Raw genomic sequence first — 13,993 nt, forward strand, 5'->3', positions numbered from 1 at the left:
CAGCACAGAATAGAGCAGGGATGGATAATAATATACATACTCTAATTTTGAGCACTAATTATGGTGTCCATGAAAGCATCAGACTGCATACTTGAAAGTGAACGACTCCAAAATGTAATTTCAAGGCTCTTCCGCTGGGCTGCGCGACATACCATTTGTGTGTTGCTTTTAAATGCAATTTCAGAACATAGATCCTACTCAGATCGTGAAAAGGATGCTTAAATCTGTCATTGTAATTCATGGTCTTTTCATTTTCACCAGGATCTAATCAGACATTCCGGCCACTTGTTGGTCCCTTTAAGTGCCAGGGCACATCCTTAAAGGGACACTAAAGGCAAATGTTAAAGTGGAGCTGAAGTGGTTTTAGAATTCAATAAAATTTGTTGTTAACAAGAACCAACATTATTGTCGATGAGGGCGTAATTTTTCCACTGTTGTGGCAGCAGGAGCTTTAGAATATGAGAAAGAAAAGTTAGTCTTGCTCCGCCCGTGTGAACGCGCCGAAAGTGTGGCCGTCGAAACGAGCTAACCAGCTACATCATCGTCGGTAGCTTTGGCGGAGCTGCGCAGCACTGTCGTATCTTCAACCATGGCCTCCCCGACTAGTTCCTGCTGCGCACGTTGCTGGAACTGATCGTGAAGGCCATGCTTTAACAGTGCTGATGTTGCCGATGACGCGGCACATCGAAGATGAAGTCACCGTGTTCGCTCAGCAACTCAAGAAGCCCTGCGGCTGCAGCTGCTGTTTTTTGCCAAGAAATGCTATTTGCGTTCACTTCCCTGAACTCTTACACTAGTTTTCGAATTCAGCAGGTATCAAATTATGTTTCACATTCCAAATTCATTTTTTTTAAAGTGCCTCAGCTTCCCTTCAAGTCGACGTTTATTGATGAAATAACATTCCAGAAACATTGTAGTGCTTGTGTCGGGCCAAGGAAATGCTTATTTTCAAAGAAAATGTAATGTGCTCTGAAGGGCACATTACAAGCCTTGCCCGGTTGATCTCATAATCTCGCATTATAAGCCTTGCGCAGTTGATCTCGTAATCCTCTGCATGAAAGTGCAGCGGGCACACACGCAAATTTCTTGGTTGTTTAGCACACTGTCGCAGAGGCACGGCCCTCAGCCACTTGGGCGTGGGTTTATTTGCGGCACCCATTTGAAAGTCACGTTGGTTTCTTTGCTTCAACTGCTGTTGCTCAAGTGGCGCACACCATTCAGGCATCCGGCAACATCACATGGACGCGGCAATTTGTCGAACTTTTCGTTAGAGCGACTTTCATGTACGTGCGAAGCACACGCAATAGTATGCGATAATGAAACTACCACTGAGATGCAACCACGCGAGCAAAGAGCAGCCCGGTGAAAACGGAACTTTTAAACCACCCGTGCCGTTCTCCTTGGTAACACCAAGTTCTTTTTCCCATGAATGAAACAGAAACGCACAAGCAGCATTTCATTACGTCTTGTGACGTACGGAATGTTATTTTTTTTATTGTAAGTACAGTAGACTCTCGCTAAACGGAACCTGAAGGGATCAGGAAAATGTATTCCGTTTAACAGTAGTTCTGTTTACTGAGAGGTGAACAAGGTGGCGGAATTTAAGTACGAAACTAATCTTGCCAGGGGCATTTGTTCCATTTAAGCAGCCGTTCCGTTTAAGAAATTTCCGTTTACTGAGAGTCTACTGTACATTGAGCACTAATGATTAATTGTACTTGGGACTCTTGACGCCATCGGGCTTATTCCAAAATGTCCCACTGGTGGTGCATATCATGTCCTACATTTACCTTTATTTCTCATTTAGTAGAGCACTGCTGTTGATAAGACTTTCAAAGGGCTCCAACCAAAAATGGGTTTATTTCCCGACGTTTCGGAATCAACTCGATTCCTTCTTCAGGGGGAGTGACAGCGGAAGGGTCGAGGTGCAGCTCTTAACTTCTCTTTCGAACCAGCTGTGGAGAAGGAGGGAAGGCGCGTCTTCTTTGGTGGTGAGGGTGTTGAGGGGGTTGCGGTTGCCGCGGTTGGCGTGGTTGCGTGGGATTGATGGGCTGGGGGCGGCCGGGGACGGTTTTGCTCACTTGCGACTTTGTTTGAATTTGTTTTTCTTGCTGTAGCTAGTCCGTGAATGTATACTGACGGCAGGTTTCCTTTGCATCGGTTTAAGTTGCCTTTGGTGTTTTGAATGAACCATGACTCCAATAACAGCCGTTTTTGTTGGTTAGTTTCTGTTGTTAGAATTTAGGTTTCGGTAGCAGAAGATAGCAGGTTTCGGTAGCAGAAGATAGCAGAGAGACCGAAACCTAGGGACCTTCCACCAAGAGAAAGAGCGCAAGGCGTCGTCTACAAAATCAAGTGTTCCGACTGCCAGGCCGCATACATTGGCGAAACAAAAAACTTGACCGAAAGAATTAAACAGCACAAAAACGACGTCAGGACGTCCTCAAGACAGCGGAACCCCCTTGCAGAACACTCGGAAGATGCCGACCATAAGATTGACTTTGAAAAAACCGAAATCCTAACAACAGAAACTAACCAACAAAAACGGCTGTTATTGGAGTCATGGTTCATTCAAAACACCGAAGGCAACTTAAACCGATGCAAAGGAAACCTGCCATCAGTATACATTCACGGACTAGCTACAGCAAGAAAAACAAATTCAAAGTCGCAAGTGAGCAAAACCGTCCCCGGCCGCCCCCAGCCCATCAATCCCACGCAACCACGCCAACCGCGGCAACCGCAACCCCCTCAACACCCTCACCACCAAAGAAGACGCGCCTTCCCTCCTTCTCCACAGCTGGTTCGAAAGAGAAGTTAAGAGCTGCACCTCGACCCTTCCGCTGTCACTCCCCCTGAAGAAGGAATCGAGTTGATTCCGAAACGTCGGGAAATAAACCCATTTTTGGTTGGAGCCCTTTGAAAGTCTTAATTAATTAACCCAACCAGACAGGCAAATCTGTCAAAATGTTCAGCTTTAACTGCTGTTGATAATACTGACATTTTAGGCATTCTCAAGCATTCGCCTTTCACTCTGACATATATTGCTATTTTCCTTTAGTGTCCCTTTACCGCCTAGGATACTTCTATTCTTGCTGGACTAGATTGTGTTTCCTTGTCATGTATACCAAGTTATTGTGAGGAGCAAAAAATTGTAGCAGGTCATGAACCAACATAGCTAGCAATCATGTGGGTGGTCACGCATGCTGTGCAGGAAGCAAAGTTGGGGCATTAACATCTCTTCATTCCTGCACTCAGTAATCGCAAGCTTAGCTATGTAATAGGCCAACTACGGGGATATTCATACTTGAGATCTTCTAGGAAAAGATTTCACACTAAGTGCTGCTCTGTTCTTTGAAAGATTTTACATAAAGCGTACATTTTAGTGTCCTTCAAATGTTTTTCAAATCCCTTTTGGTCATATTTTGCTGTTCTCGCGTTGTACACCCTGCCTTATGCCACGAACTTGTACGATCTCGCCTAGTTGCCTGTCGTTGGATTCAGTGTTTCTGTGTCGCATTCCTCAAGTGAATGTGCACTCCCCTTGTTGTGTTCCAGATCTCTTGATCAACACATGTCGGCAGCTGACATGCTCTCGGCTCACGAGCTCAAGTTACAGGCCCTCTGCCAGACAATCGCGCGGGACTACGCCAAGGTTGACTGGAGTACCACCACAGCATTGCACAAAGAAGCTGTTACCATAGCAACAGAAGAAGAGAGGTCTGATGCAGCCAACAATGCGCCCCTGGAAGTGCAGACGGCAAGCTCAACATCGCCTGCCAGTGAGTCCGTTTTTGTACACCTCAAAAAGCACCTCGGTAAGAGTAATCATTTTGAAAAGGGCAGTTACATCATGTCAGCCCCTTTAGCTCACATATTAGACATTAACTTGCGTGCTGTTTCATCTGTTTCAAGGAATACCCATACTGCATGTGCTTGGTTCTAATATCTCTGTAGAGTTGTGTGCAGTATAATTTAGCGAGAAAACTGGTGTTGCACTGCTGTTGTATGCATGGGAATGCCATGATTAGTTAAGTTTTGTTGGTTGGCTAGTTGGTGCTAATTCATTCACTATAGATCCCACAATTCGGAGGCTTTGAATTGGTGTTGTTCTTGGTGGACTGGAACAAATGCTCCAAATTGGGCACGCATGAGAAATGCATAGAGAAGGTTGAGTAAGAAAGAGATTGAGTTATATTTCATGTTGCTAGAATACCAAAGATATAATTTCATTAGTGGAGACAAAGACCATGCAATGAGAAATAATGTGTGCACAAAAAAGGTAAACATCTAGAGAAAAGGCTTAAACTTAGTGAATGCTGGGCGAGTTAGAAATCCATACTCATTCCAAGAGTGCAAGAAACAGGGACCAAAAGAAGTGGATGACACGGGCACAACTGTAGTTTACTAGTTGCGCCCTAATTACTAGTGTACGGCCGACACACGTTAACTACAGAAAAGGTATTGTTACTGTTCTGGGAGAAATAAAGATACCACCACCACCACCCGTACCCATGTCACCACTGCTTGTGCTGCCCGATCACCTTGCAGGCATGGAAGGCCCTTCTGGCCACGTGAGCCCACTGGCTGACCTGTCCGTGTTGCAGCACTCGGATGCCGACCACTCTCGGCTAGACTCGTCACTGGCCAGCATGTCCATCCATCTGGACTTGCTGTCAGAAACGCGACAGGTGAGCCTGATTCTACGGCTGTGCTGACACGGACCCTGTCATAGTCAAGAATGGAAGATACTTAGTTAAAAAGAAATCTGAGGCATGTGACATCCTTGAAGAGTTCAACTAAGCACTTGTAATGCCTAAGCATAAGCTTGTTGAGATCATGTGCTTCAAGTTGTTCACTAATTATTTCTACAGTGTGCGATCCTTTTGGTTAGCTGAGATGGCTGAGCGATTACACTGGGGAAATGTTGGTCTCGTGTTCTAATCGGTGATGAGGAGGAGCTTTTTTTATCTTCTGCAAAGATTTCCTTCTGTGAATTTCATGTTACTTCCTTTTGCAGCTTTGTGCTACAAAGTGTTGCATGACAACAGTTCCCTTTCATAGTCCTTAGATGACTTCCACTTTTATCAGATGATACACCCTGCTAAATTTAGCAAACAGACAGACAGTAGCAGGAGTGCGTTGAAACAGAGCCGCATAGCTATTCAACACTTTTCTCTTGCACATCGTAGTAGTGTTCACGCCTAACTGCACACTGCGACACCCAGCAGTAGAGAAATAAGTGCGATGGCGAGCTTGTTTGTGCGGCTGTGAGAAATGACTAGCGCATTCACTTAGTACGGCATTCCACGAACGCTGCTGTTAGGCATGGCCTGTATGCAGTTAGGCATGGCCTTTACAACTGCACCGGCATTGAAATGACCTTGGGTCAAGCCTAGCCAGCGCAGCGTGGACCATTGGCTTATGTCCTATGAGCATAGTTCATCGAGAAGAATGGGATGGATCACTGGCGAGGTATGCACGCTGTGTCGTGTGCACTTTGTGGCTCGTTCATTATTCGCTCTCGTTTCTGCTCAACCGCACTGCCGAGGCCACGTGCCACCCTCTGGCAAAAAGTATTCCACGCTCGCCACCTTGGCTACGAGTGGCGCTGGCTAACACTCCCAGGTGTTCAGCGCACGTAAGTGCCTGACAAAGTGGACGAGGAAGCGTTCTTTGTTGTAGCTCAATTGGTAGAGCATTGGATGCGTAATTCAAAGGTCGTGGGTTCAGATGCCATTGGTGGAAAGGGTGATTTTTCGTCTACTTTAATTCATTTCAGTGTAGGCCAAAAATCATTACGCTGCAGTTAAAAACAGCAAATTTTGTAACCTATGTCTTCCTTGGCTTAACTGTCTGCTGGTTTAATTATTTGCTAAAGATTAGTGTTCTGGCATGCAATGGGGTGATAGTTCACAGAAGAAAAAATTACTGCTGTCAAACCCGCCTATAACAATATCGGTTTTCACAATATATCTGCTTTAACAATAAGAAGCTGCTGCGAAATCCTTGAAAAGAAAGAAAAAAAACGCCAGGCCTGCGCTGAAACCGCAGCACAGTCACAGCGAAAGCCGGAAGAGCGGCGTTTCTAGAGCCCGTTGTAAGCTCTCTTGGGGCTACAATACAACTAGACTAGAAAGGTACCCACTACGCCAAATCACAATTTTTGTGAAGTTGGGAAGCACCTACTAAGCCATTATTCGTCATTCTGCGGAGAAGCGAGGCACCAGCTACACGTCTGTAATGCATTATGTGCACTTTGTTGACGCGACGACTGATGACGATGAAGAATTCTGGCTCAGCCATTTGTAATGGGTTGGAAGCTTTAAACGGCCCACCACTTATGTAATTTGCATTGGGTGACACCCGCTTGCTATTTCCCTCTCCCGTCATGCTCTATAACATACGTTGACGTGGGAGAGAAACGGGGGGGGGGGGGGGGGGGGGGGGGCGAAGAACTTTACTGAGACCCCGAGGAAATGGATCATGCGCTCATGGGCTTCCTTGCCAACCAATTCAAGTGCACTTGCGAGGAACCCACTACGCTATAAAGCATTGTAATTTTACTGAGACCCCGAGGAAATGGATCTGCGCTTATAGGCTTCCTTGGCAACCAATACAAGTGCACTTGCAAGGAACCCACTATGCTCTAAATCATTCTAATTTTTGAGATGTAGGGCAGCTGTCACTGTGCCATTTTTCGTCATTTTACGGAGATCTATGGTACCTGCTAAACGCATGTAAGTCATCGTGCGCACTTTGTTGATGCTGTGCCTGATGACGACAAAGAATTATGGCAGAGATCTTTGTAATGGGTTGGAAGCATTTCACAACCTACTCGTTGCGCAATTCGCATTGTGTGACGCCTCGTTACAGAATTCGCGTTGTGCGACGCTTGGTGCTTATTTTACTCTTCTACCACGCTATATTGCATATGCTAATATGGTTTCTTCCCGACATGAAGCCTGTATAGGACCTTTTTCCAAAGCAGTTTCAAGCACCGGCATGGCTCAGAGGTTGAATACTGGGCGCGAACCTGGGCGCAGAGGGCCCAGGTTCGAGCCTCGTTCCATCCTGGAATTTTTTTCTTATTTCGTTTTTTTTTTTCTTATTTCGATCGATACTGGTTACGGACACCAGCGGCGGCGGACAACTACGGCGCCAAAAACGGCCGGTGAAATGATCTCATAACAGCTTTCGCTGTAAAAACCAGAAATTCAAGCTGCTGAACCCCCGCCCACAACCTCATGTCCCCCAGTGGCCCTTCGGATTTGCCATATGCTTTACCGCATAGCGTTGTGGCATTGTGGCAAAGCTGACTTTTGAAATCCGCTACAGCACAGGAGCAGTAGTGGTTTCTGTTAATGCACTTTCAGACATGTAACTTGAGTAAAAAGTTGAGGCTTGTTGCGTGGTTAGTGCCACAGGGGCACGGGCACACAGACTGACGCGTACACGCTGCTGGCTCGGATGAAAGTGGAACCCCCACTCTTTATTGGGCACGAACATATATGATGCACTGTAGTAACAGGGGTCGTCAGGCTCCAGTGGCGGCGTAATCAAAGGGCTGAATTGTGGCGACCTTTACAAGACTTGGAAGAGTTTCAGCGTTCGAAACTTCAGACGTCATACATTGGCTCTATGGGGCTTCTGGCGTTCCTGTGAAAGCGCCAGAATTTTCAAGCATGTTTCAAGCATGTTTATAGCAATTATTGGTTATAACAATGAAATTTTATAAGTGGGTTCGACTGTACATACCTCTGCACCGTAACTTTTCCACCGACTTACTCGGCTGTTATGCTTCTGCGCTGCAGTCCCTCCACCCCAAGTGGCGCCGATGCTTCGACCGACTGACAGCAATGGCCAGGGGCCACCTGACTCGTAGGCTAATGAAGACACACCGGGTGCAGTCCATCATCCAGACCATCAAGGCAAGTGCTGCTCTGGCAAATTTTGACCCTCTTTCATATTTCACGTACAGTAGGTGGGTGGGTTAGTGGTTAGGTAGGTTCAAAGGGCCTTTCGCTCAGTACAGTGATTCCACTCCTGCGCCAACTGCGCCAAAGTGCGCCAAATGGCATTTACTGCGCCATCCTGATAATATCGACGAAAATTGCGCCAAACTGCGCCAAAGTCTGGGGTTTGGGGTCGTCTATCACCGGCAATCGCACCGCCGGCGCGTGAGAACATGTGCAGCTTGATCTTGGGGCTGTCAAAGTCGCAACCATGGACCGAGAATTATTCCGCTGAATAATTAGCGCTCGCGCGTGCGTCCTGAGTAACCCACGATGCCATGCATATATAGTGCCGACGCAGCTTCTGTTCTGCAAGTCGGCTGGACAGCAAAACGCGCTCTCCGCAGAGGCTCGTGGCGTCTAGGCCTATCGGTAGCGAGAAAGTGCGACGGCGATTCATCGGTGGACGTCGTCTACTTCCAGAAACGCTGCTGATAGCTCGTTTCAAGCGTCGAACGGCACGCAAGGAAAGCAATGTTCAGTAATAACTACATGCGTGCCGCTAAAATGTCTGTCACTTCTGTTTCTGGGCATCGCGGAATGAAATCTGGCATCGCTAGCAACTAGTAGATATATGAAACAATATCGAATTTTCCTTGCTTCGCGTTTATGGAAGAGCACGCGAACGGTGGGAACGCGTTGACACTATTCCTCAGATATACTTTATCCATGGATCTTCATCCAGAACAGCTTTTCGTAATTCCTTTCACCAGCACATCCGAGTTCGTAATCATTCTGCGGTAAATACCCCCTAAAAGGCCCTGCCCTTTCGTGCTCACGTGCTAGGGTTCGAATTCGAAATTTTGCTTGCTTTTAAAAAATGTAATCTCGTTATTAAAGCATATCTCCTGGTCGGAGCAGCTGCAAATGCGCAGCTGTCAGCAGCGGGCCCGTCGCTGACGGCCCACAGAGAAGCGGCTACGCCATGTTACACGTCCGCCCCTCGCTTTCGGGGGTCAATAGCTAACGGTTAAAAAAAACTCAGTTTCGCTTAAGGGCGAAGTAATGAATGCGACACCAAAAAATTGTATTGTTAAACGAAGTAAGGCTAGCAGCTAACTCTTTTGGATCCAATCTCGCGTAATTCAACAAAACGCTGGTTTAAGGGAATATGGCCGCACCAGGAACTGAAGCGTTTTCGGGCTCTGAGTTTTCTAAACGCGAAGTAAGCGAGCACAGCAAGTTTACGAACCGTCTCCTGATGCCTCGAGATAGCGCGCGCGCAAGCTACTGCGCCCTTCGAACGATGCGGTCCCCTCCCCCCCCCCTTCCACTCCCCTGGCATCCTTTCATGCTCCTTACGAAAGACGGGCGGGGCGTTTCCTCTCTGTTTGATGAGCAATCGACGGCAGGCCCGCACGCGGGACGATGCTATCTCATACGCTCTCCGTGCGGCGGAGACAGACGGCCGGCTAGTTTTATCTCCGCTTCAGCCGCGTTCGTCGCCAGCGCTCGCAAGCTTTTACCCGCGGCTGGAATGCGCGTGGTGATGTTATTAATTTGTACTTTATACGAAAAATTACGGCAACGGCGACGGCAAAATTCCGCCGAGAGTGTCCATATAATTGCTATCACAATAAAAGTTAAAAAAAAATATTGAGGAGCCATTTCACTCTGTGAAGTGGATTCACGCATGGCACAGAGGTGACATGGTGGAGGACAGTTTGTTATGTAAGGCCAGGTTGTTAAAGGGACACTAAAGAGAAACAATGAATTGGGTTAGATTGATAAAGTGTGCTCGGAGAACTCTTGTGCAGTTTATTTCACCACCATATGTTTATTATTAGAGGAGAAAACCAAGTTCAAAGTTTCATTTTTAAATTTTGCCCCGAACTTTGTAATTCGTGACGTAAGATATCAAAGAGCATTTAAAGTATTTTGGAGCCACTGGCTCGACGAAATTTCCACAAACTCGTTATGTCAAGTCTCTGGCCCCCTCAGAGGACAATGTACTTTGATTTAACCGATTAGGAACTACGTAGGCCCAAGCATACGCCGTTAAAAATATGTGACGTCACGGCAAATGGTGCGCGAATTCCAAGGTGGCGTCGCCACCTGTATTTTCTTTTTGCCCGTTTTGTCGCTTATTAAGCGTCTTCTCGCAGCAAGCGTGATGTTTTTGGTATCGTGAAAGACTACTTTACTAATGCGAGAAAAATCGTTTTGCTCTTTAGTGTCCCTTTAACGGCCAAGCTGTTAACGTTCAATACGCAATATTAATGCGAAAGCCTTAGATGCTTTATCAAACACGAAAATTGACCGTCGGCGGCGTCAATCAATTGATGCAAGAAATAATCATCATGTGATGGCGTTATCATCACATCATAGATCGTCAGAACTTGTGACATTATCATGGCATCATATATCGTGATGTCACGTGATGACGTCATCACAGGACATCGTCGCTTTACACTGCTTCCGTGATCGGTGCACCGATCATGGAGCTAGAGCAAAACCAAGTGAGGTGCACAAAGCTTGCAGAGAGGGAGGGGGAGGATCTACCTGTCGATCGAGAAGAAAAAGAACCTGGCTTTCACCTTGGAGTCGTCTTAGGGGAATGCATTAGGGACAGTGTGACTCTTTGGCATTGAGGCACTGCTGTACATCACGGCGTTTGTCTGTCGTCTGCTCATAACTGCATAGGCGTATTTAGAGTGTTATTTCATAAAATGCAATTTTATTGACCCGGATTTCTGTTTATTTGTTAGTGTCGAAAATAATCGCCGAAGAGGTTAATCCAGAACACTTAACTGCATGAGCCCTTATTTTTTCATTAGCGAGTGAAGTATGGAGTTCTCCTGAGATTATTTTTTCCATGAGATTTGCAATGAATCGAAATATTTCTAGCCTTCATAAGAGCCCCATAATAATATTCAGGGGCTTGAATGCTAATGCAATATGCTTCTGTAGTGCACTCCAGGATGTAAAATTTGCTGCTCCAGAGTGCTCCCAGATGCAAAATTATCTGCTCCAAAGTGCTCCAAGATGAAAATTTTGGCTGCTCCAAAGTGCTCCAAAACGGATATTTTGCTGCTCCAAAAATTGCTCCAAATCAGAAGTCCTCAGTAGCATCACTGTCAGTAAGAAAAGGACACTAAACAGGCTCCGACGTTTTTTTACACCTTCTAAACAAGCTTGTTAATTCGTGCAGTGATCACATTTTGCTTGCATTACAGCGCTGCACACCGCGCAGAAGCTCCATTTTGAAAAACAGTCCACCTTTTTCATTTTCCTGTGCTGCCCTCTGCCTGTTTAGTAGGAGGGCAGAGCTCTGCATGGTGATCCGGGACAACCAGGCTTACCAAAAGAAAAGCCTCCGAGACCTTACCACAGCATTTCGCGACTTTCTCGCCAAGGGAAGGGTGCATGTGCCATAGCACCGTATCAAAGGCCAACTCGGGTGATTTTTTTACCATGTCGAATTACTGGTGTTTTTATGTTCCTGAGACTCTCCTGTCGCGGGTCCGATAGCAGAAATAGTTGGCGAATTGGACAATAATTTTAAATAACCAAAAAAGCGCAACACCAAAACCGAAACCCAACCAAGCAGTACTGTCTTCGTGTGACGTATAAGTCTGCAAAAACCGGAAATCATGCAAGGCATACCGGTCCCGCCAGCGCTTAGTATGAAGTTTGAAAGCTGCGAAAACGGCGAAGAGCAGACGCTCAGGGGAAAGGTGACTCCATGGCAACAGACGTATCTTGTGTGCGACTGACCGTGCCACGTGTACAAGCTCCTCGGAGCTGTCGGAAAATGACAGCTGCGATTCGGACGCATTTGGAGGCTAACTAAAATCACCATTCCTCTTCGATGAAGTAGAACACACCTGTTTAGTTATGCTCTTGCCTGGTTGCGTATTCCACCGCCAGATACGCCACCTGTACAGGCGGCTCAAGTTTGTGGGGCCGCAATCAGGTAAAATGCTATCACTGAGAAGTTTGTGGACTAACTAGAGCTTCTTAATATTTCTATGGGAAGAGTGCACAAGTTTGGCAATAGCGACATTCAACATCGCATTGGTAGGGCTGAAGGAATTTAATACTATAAGCCATGTACGAGCCACCTTTCGCACTATGCGCAGCTCACCGTATACCGATAGGCCTGGTCACAGTGAGACCTGCATACGTTACGGAAAGTGTTCCCGTACAGTAATGTTCACGCATGTGCACTAGTCATGCAGAACTATCGGTAAATTGACTATCGATAGTATCGATAGTTTTTTTTGAAACTATCGATAGTGTAAACAAACTATCGATAGTGCTCCTATCGACAAACTATCGATAGTGCAATCGGTAGTACCATCGTTAATATTACTATAGCGATATTACTATATGACTGCCACACGTGTTTATTGCTTTGTTTTGACGTATTCGGGTTTCACCCACAAAGACTGTTAGCAACGTTTGATGCAAACTGCACCGTAATGTGTGAGAAGCTTCACAATTGTTTGAGATCATTCTGTTAAGATTACGCGCCGGACGCGAATAGTCGAGTTTATTCGAGAGCTTACGCGAGCACCAGCGATAACGCTGTAAGGTTTGATGACTGATGTATAAAGGACGACGCGTTCCACCGATGATCAGATTACTGTAAAAAGCGGAATATAGGTCGGACCAGCATATAGGTCGATCCCTCCCCCCACTTCTAAATACTGAATACTATTGGGAAAAAAAGGGTACATGGAACGGCCAAAGTATCAGAAGGCGCCTTTACCATGAAATAAATGCAATTTCAAATGGTGCACAGAGAAAACGCCATTTATTTATTTATTTATTTATTTACAAGTACCTTACAGGCCTCGCCGAGGCATTGTGTAAGGGGGGCATGTGTTTACACGTAAGTTCCACATGGCAGAAAGCCATAAGATGGGCTCAAGCATTATCCTCATGAAACGTTACAACCGTCTTGACAGCATTAATTTGGATGCATTTTGAGGTCCCCGGTAGCAATCACGACATGAGCGCGGCTCCCAGTTAAACTGTGCAACCCTCGTGTCCAGCTCTAGATACGCTGCGGTCTGGCCTGGCACGGAAACAAAGTTTTCTTCTGATCGCTGCAATGTGATCCTTCAGCGTCTGCCAGTAGCGAATGCTTCTGTGGTGCACTCTATCTGCCCGCTGATCATAGCCATACCTGCTGCTGTAACGAGAGCTGCCGGCATCGCAGGAAGCAACAAAGAAAGAGTATCTGGCGAGATTGGAGCAGCGAGAACACCTGTGCTAAGATAAACTTTCAGTTATTGTTTGTGACTCACAGCTCCCGCTTGCCGTTCACGTACACGCTAGCATCTCAGCACACCTTTCACACATTTCAGACCAGATTTCTCTGTGCCTTCGCGAACTCTGTTGCTCTTTTCTTTAACGCTGCGGTGAACTGTCGTCGGCCACCGGTCAAAACAAGAAAACAAGCACCTTGGAGCCCAAATAGATTCACAAGACAACAACAAAAGCGCAAAATGAGGTCGCCCACAGCACAAGGCTGGTAGTAAAAGCGACACCGATGATTGCGATGGCGATGGTGGCGGTTGACTTCAGTTGCCCATAGTGGCCAGACTTGTGAAGTTTTTCTGCTAGTGACCGGTATATAAGATGGGGGTCGACTTTTTAGGGCTGTTTCTCGAAAAAAAACATTCGACCTATATTCCGGTCTTTACCGTGCTCAACGGCTGACGAATGCTCCCGCCGCTATCAGTGCGCAGCATGTATCGTTTGTATTTTGAGTTTTGATTTTCTGGACTCAAGTTCGCCCAAATAAAGAGCTCCGTATTTCCCAGTCTTGCTGCAGCATTCTTCACCGTCACAACCATGTGACAATGCTATTGATAGTGGTGTGAATAATTATGCAGTTACTGGCCGGCCATATTGCCAAAATATTTGCGATAGCCTACTACCAGCTTCGCTTAATTTATGAGCAATTTTTGGCAGAGAAATTAACTATTTCGGCAGTCAAAATGGCGGAATATGTCCATCAATAAATTGGT

At 46.3% G+C, this 13,993-nt stretch overlaps 1 protein-coding gene across 1 annotated transcript in view; it reads left to right on the forward strand.

The window, feature by feature from the left end:
• The window catches only part of LOC119399307 (mucin-5AC), a 43,608-nt gene that overhangs the window by 25,076 nt on the left and 4,539 nt on the right, over positions 1-13,993 (forward strand). The window contains exons 7-9 of the mRNA XM_049417331.1: positions 3,556-3,779; positions 4,549-4,688; positions 7,812-7,928. Coding sequence (XP_049273288.1) covers positions 3,556-3,779; positions 4,549-4,688; positions 7,812-7,928 — 481 coding nt within the window. The remainder of the gene's footprint in view (positions 1-3,555; positions 3,780-4,548; positions 4,689-7,811; positions 7,929-13,993) is intronic.

Source organism: Rhipicephalus sanguineus, chromosome 7 (assembly GCF_013339695.2).
Source record: "Rhipicephalus sanguineus isolate Rsan-2018 chromosome 7, BIME_Rsan_1.4, whole genome shotgun sequence".
NCBI classification, from domain to species: Eukaryota; Metazoa; Arthropoda; class Arachnida; order Ixodida; family Ixodidae; genus Rhipicephalus; species Rhipicephalus sanguineus.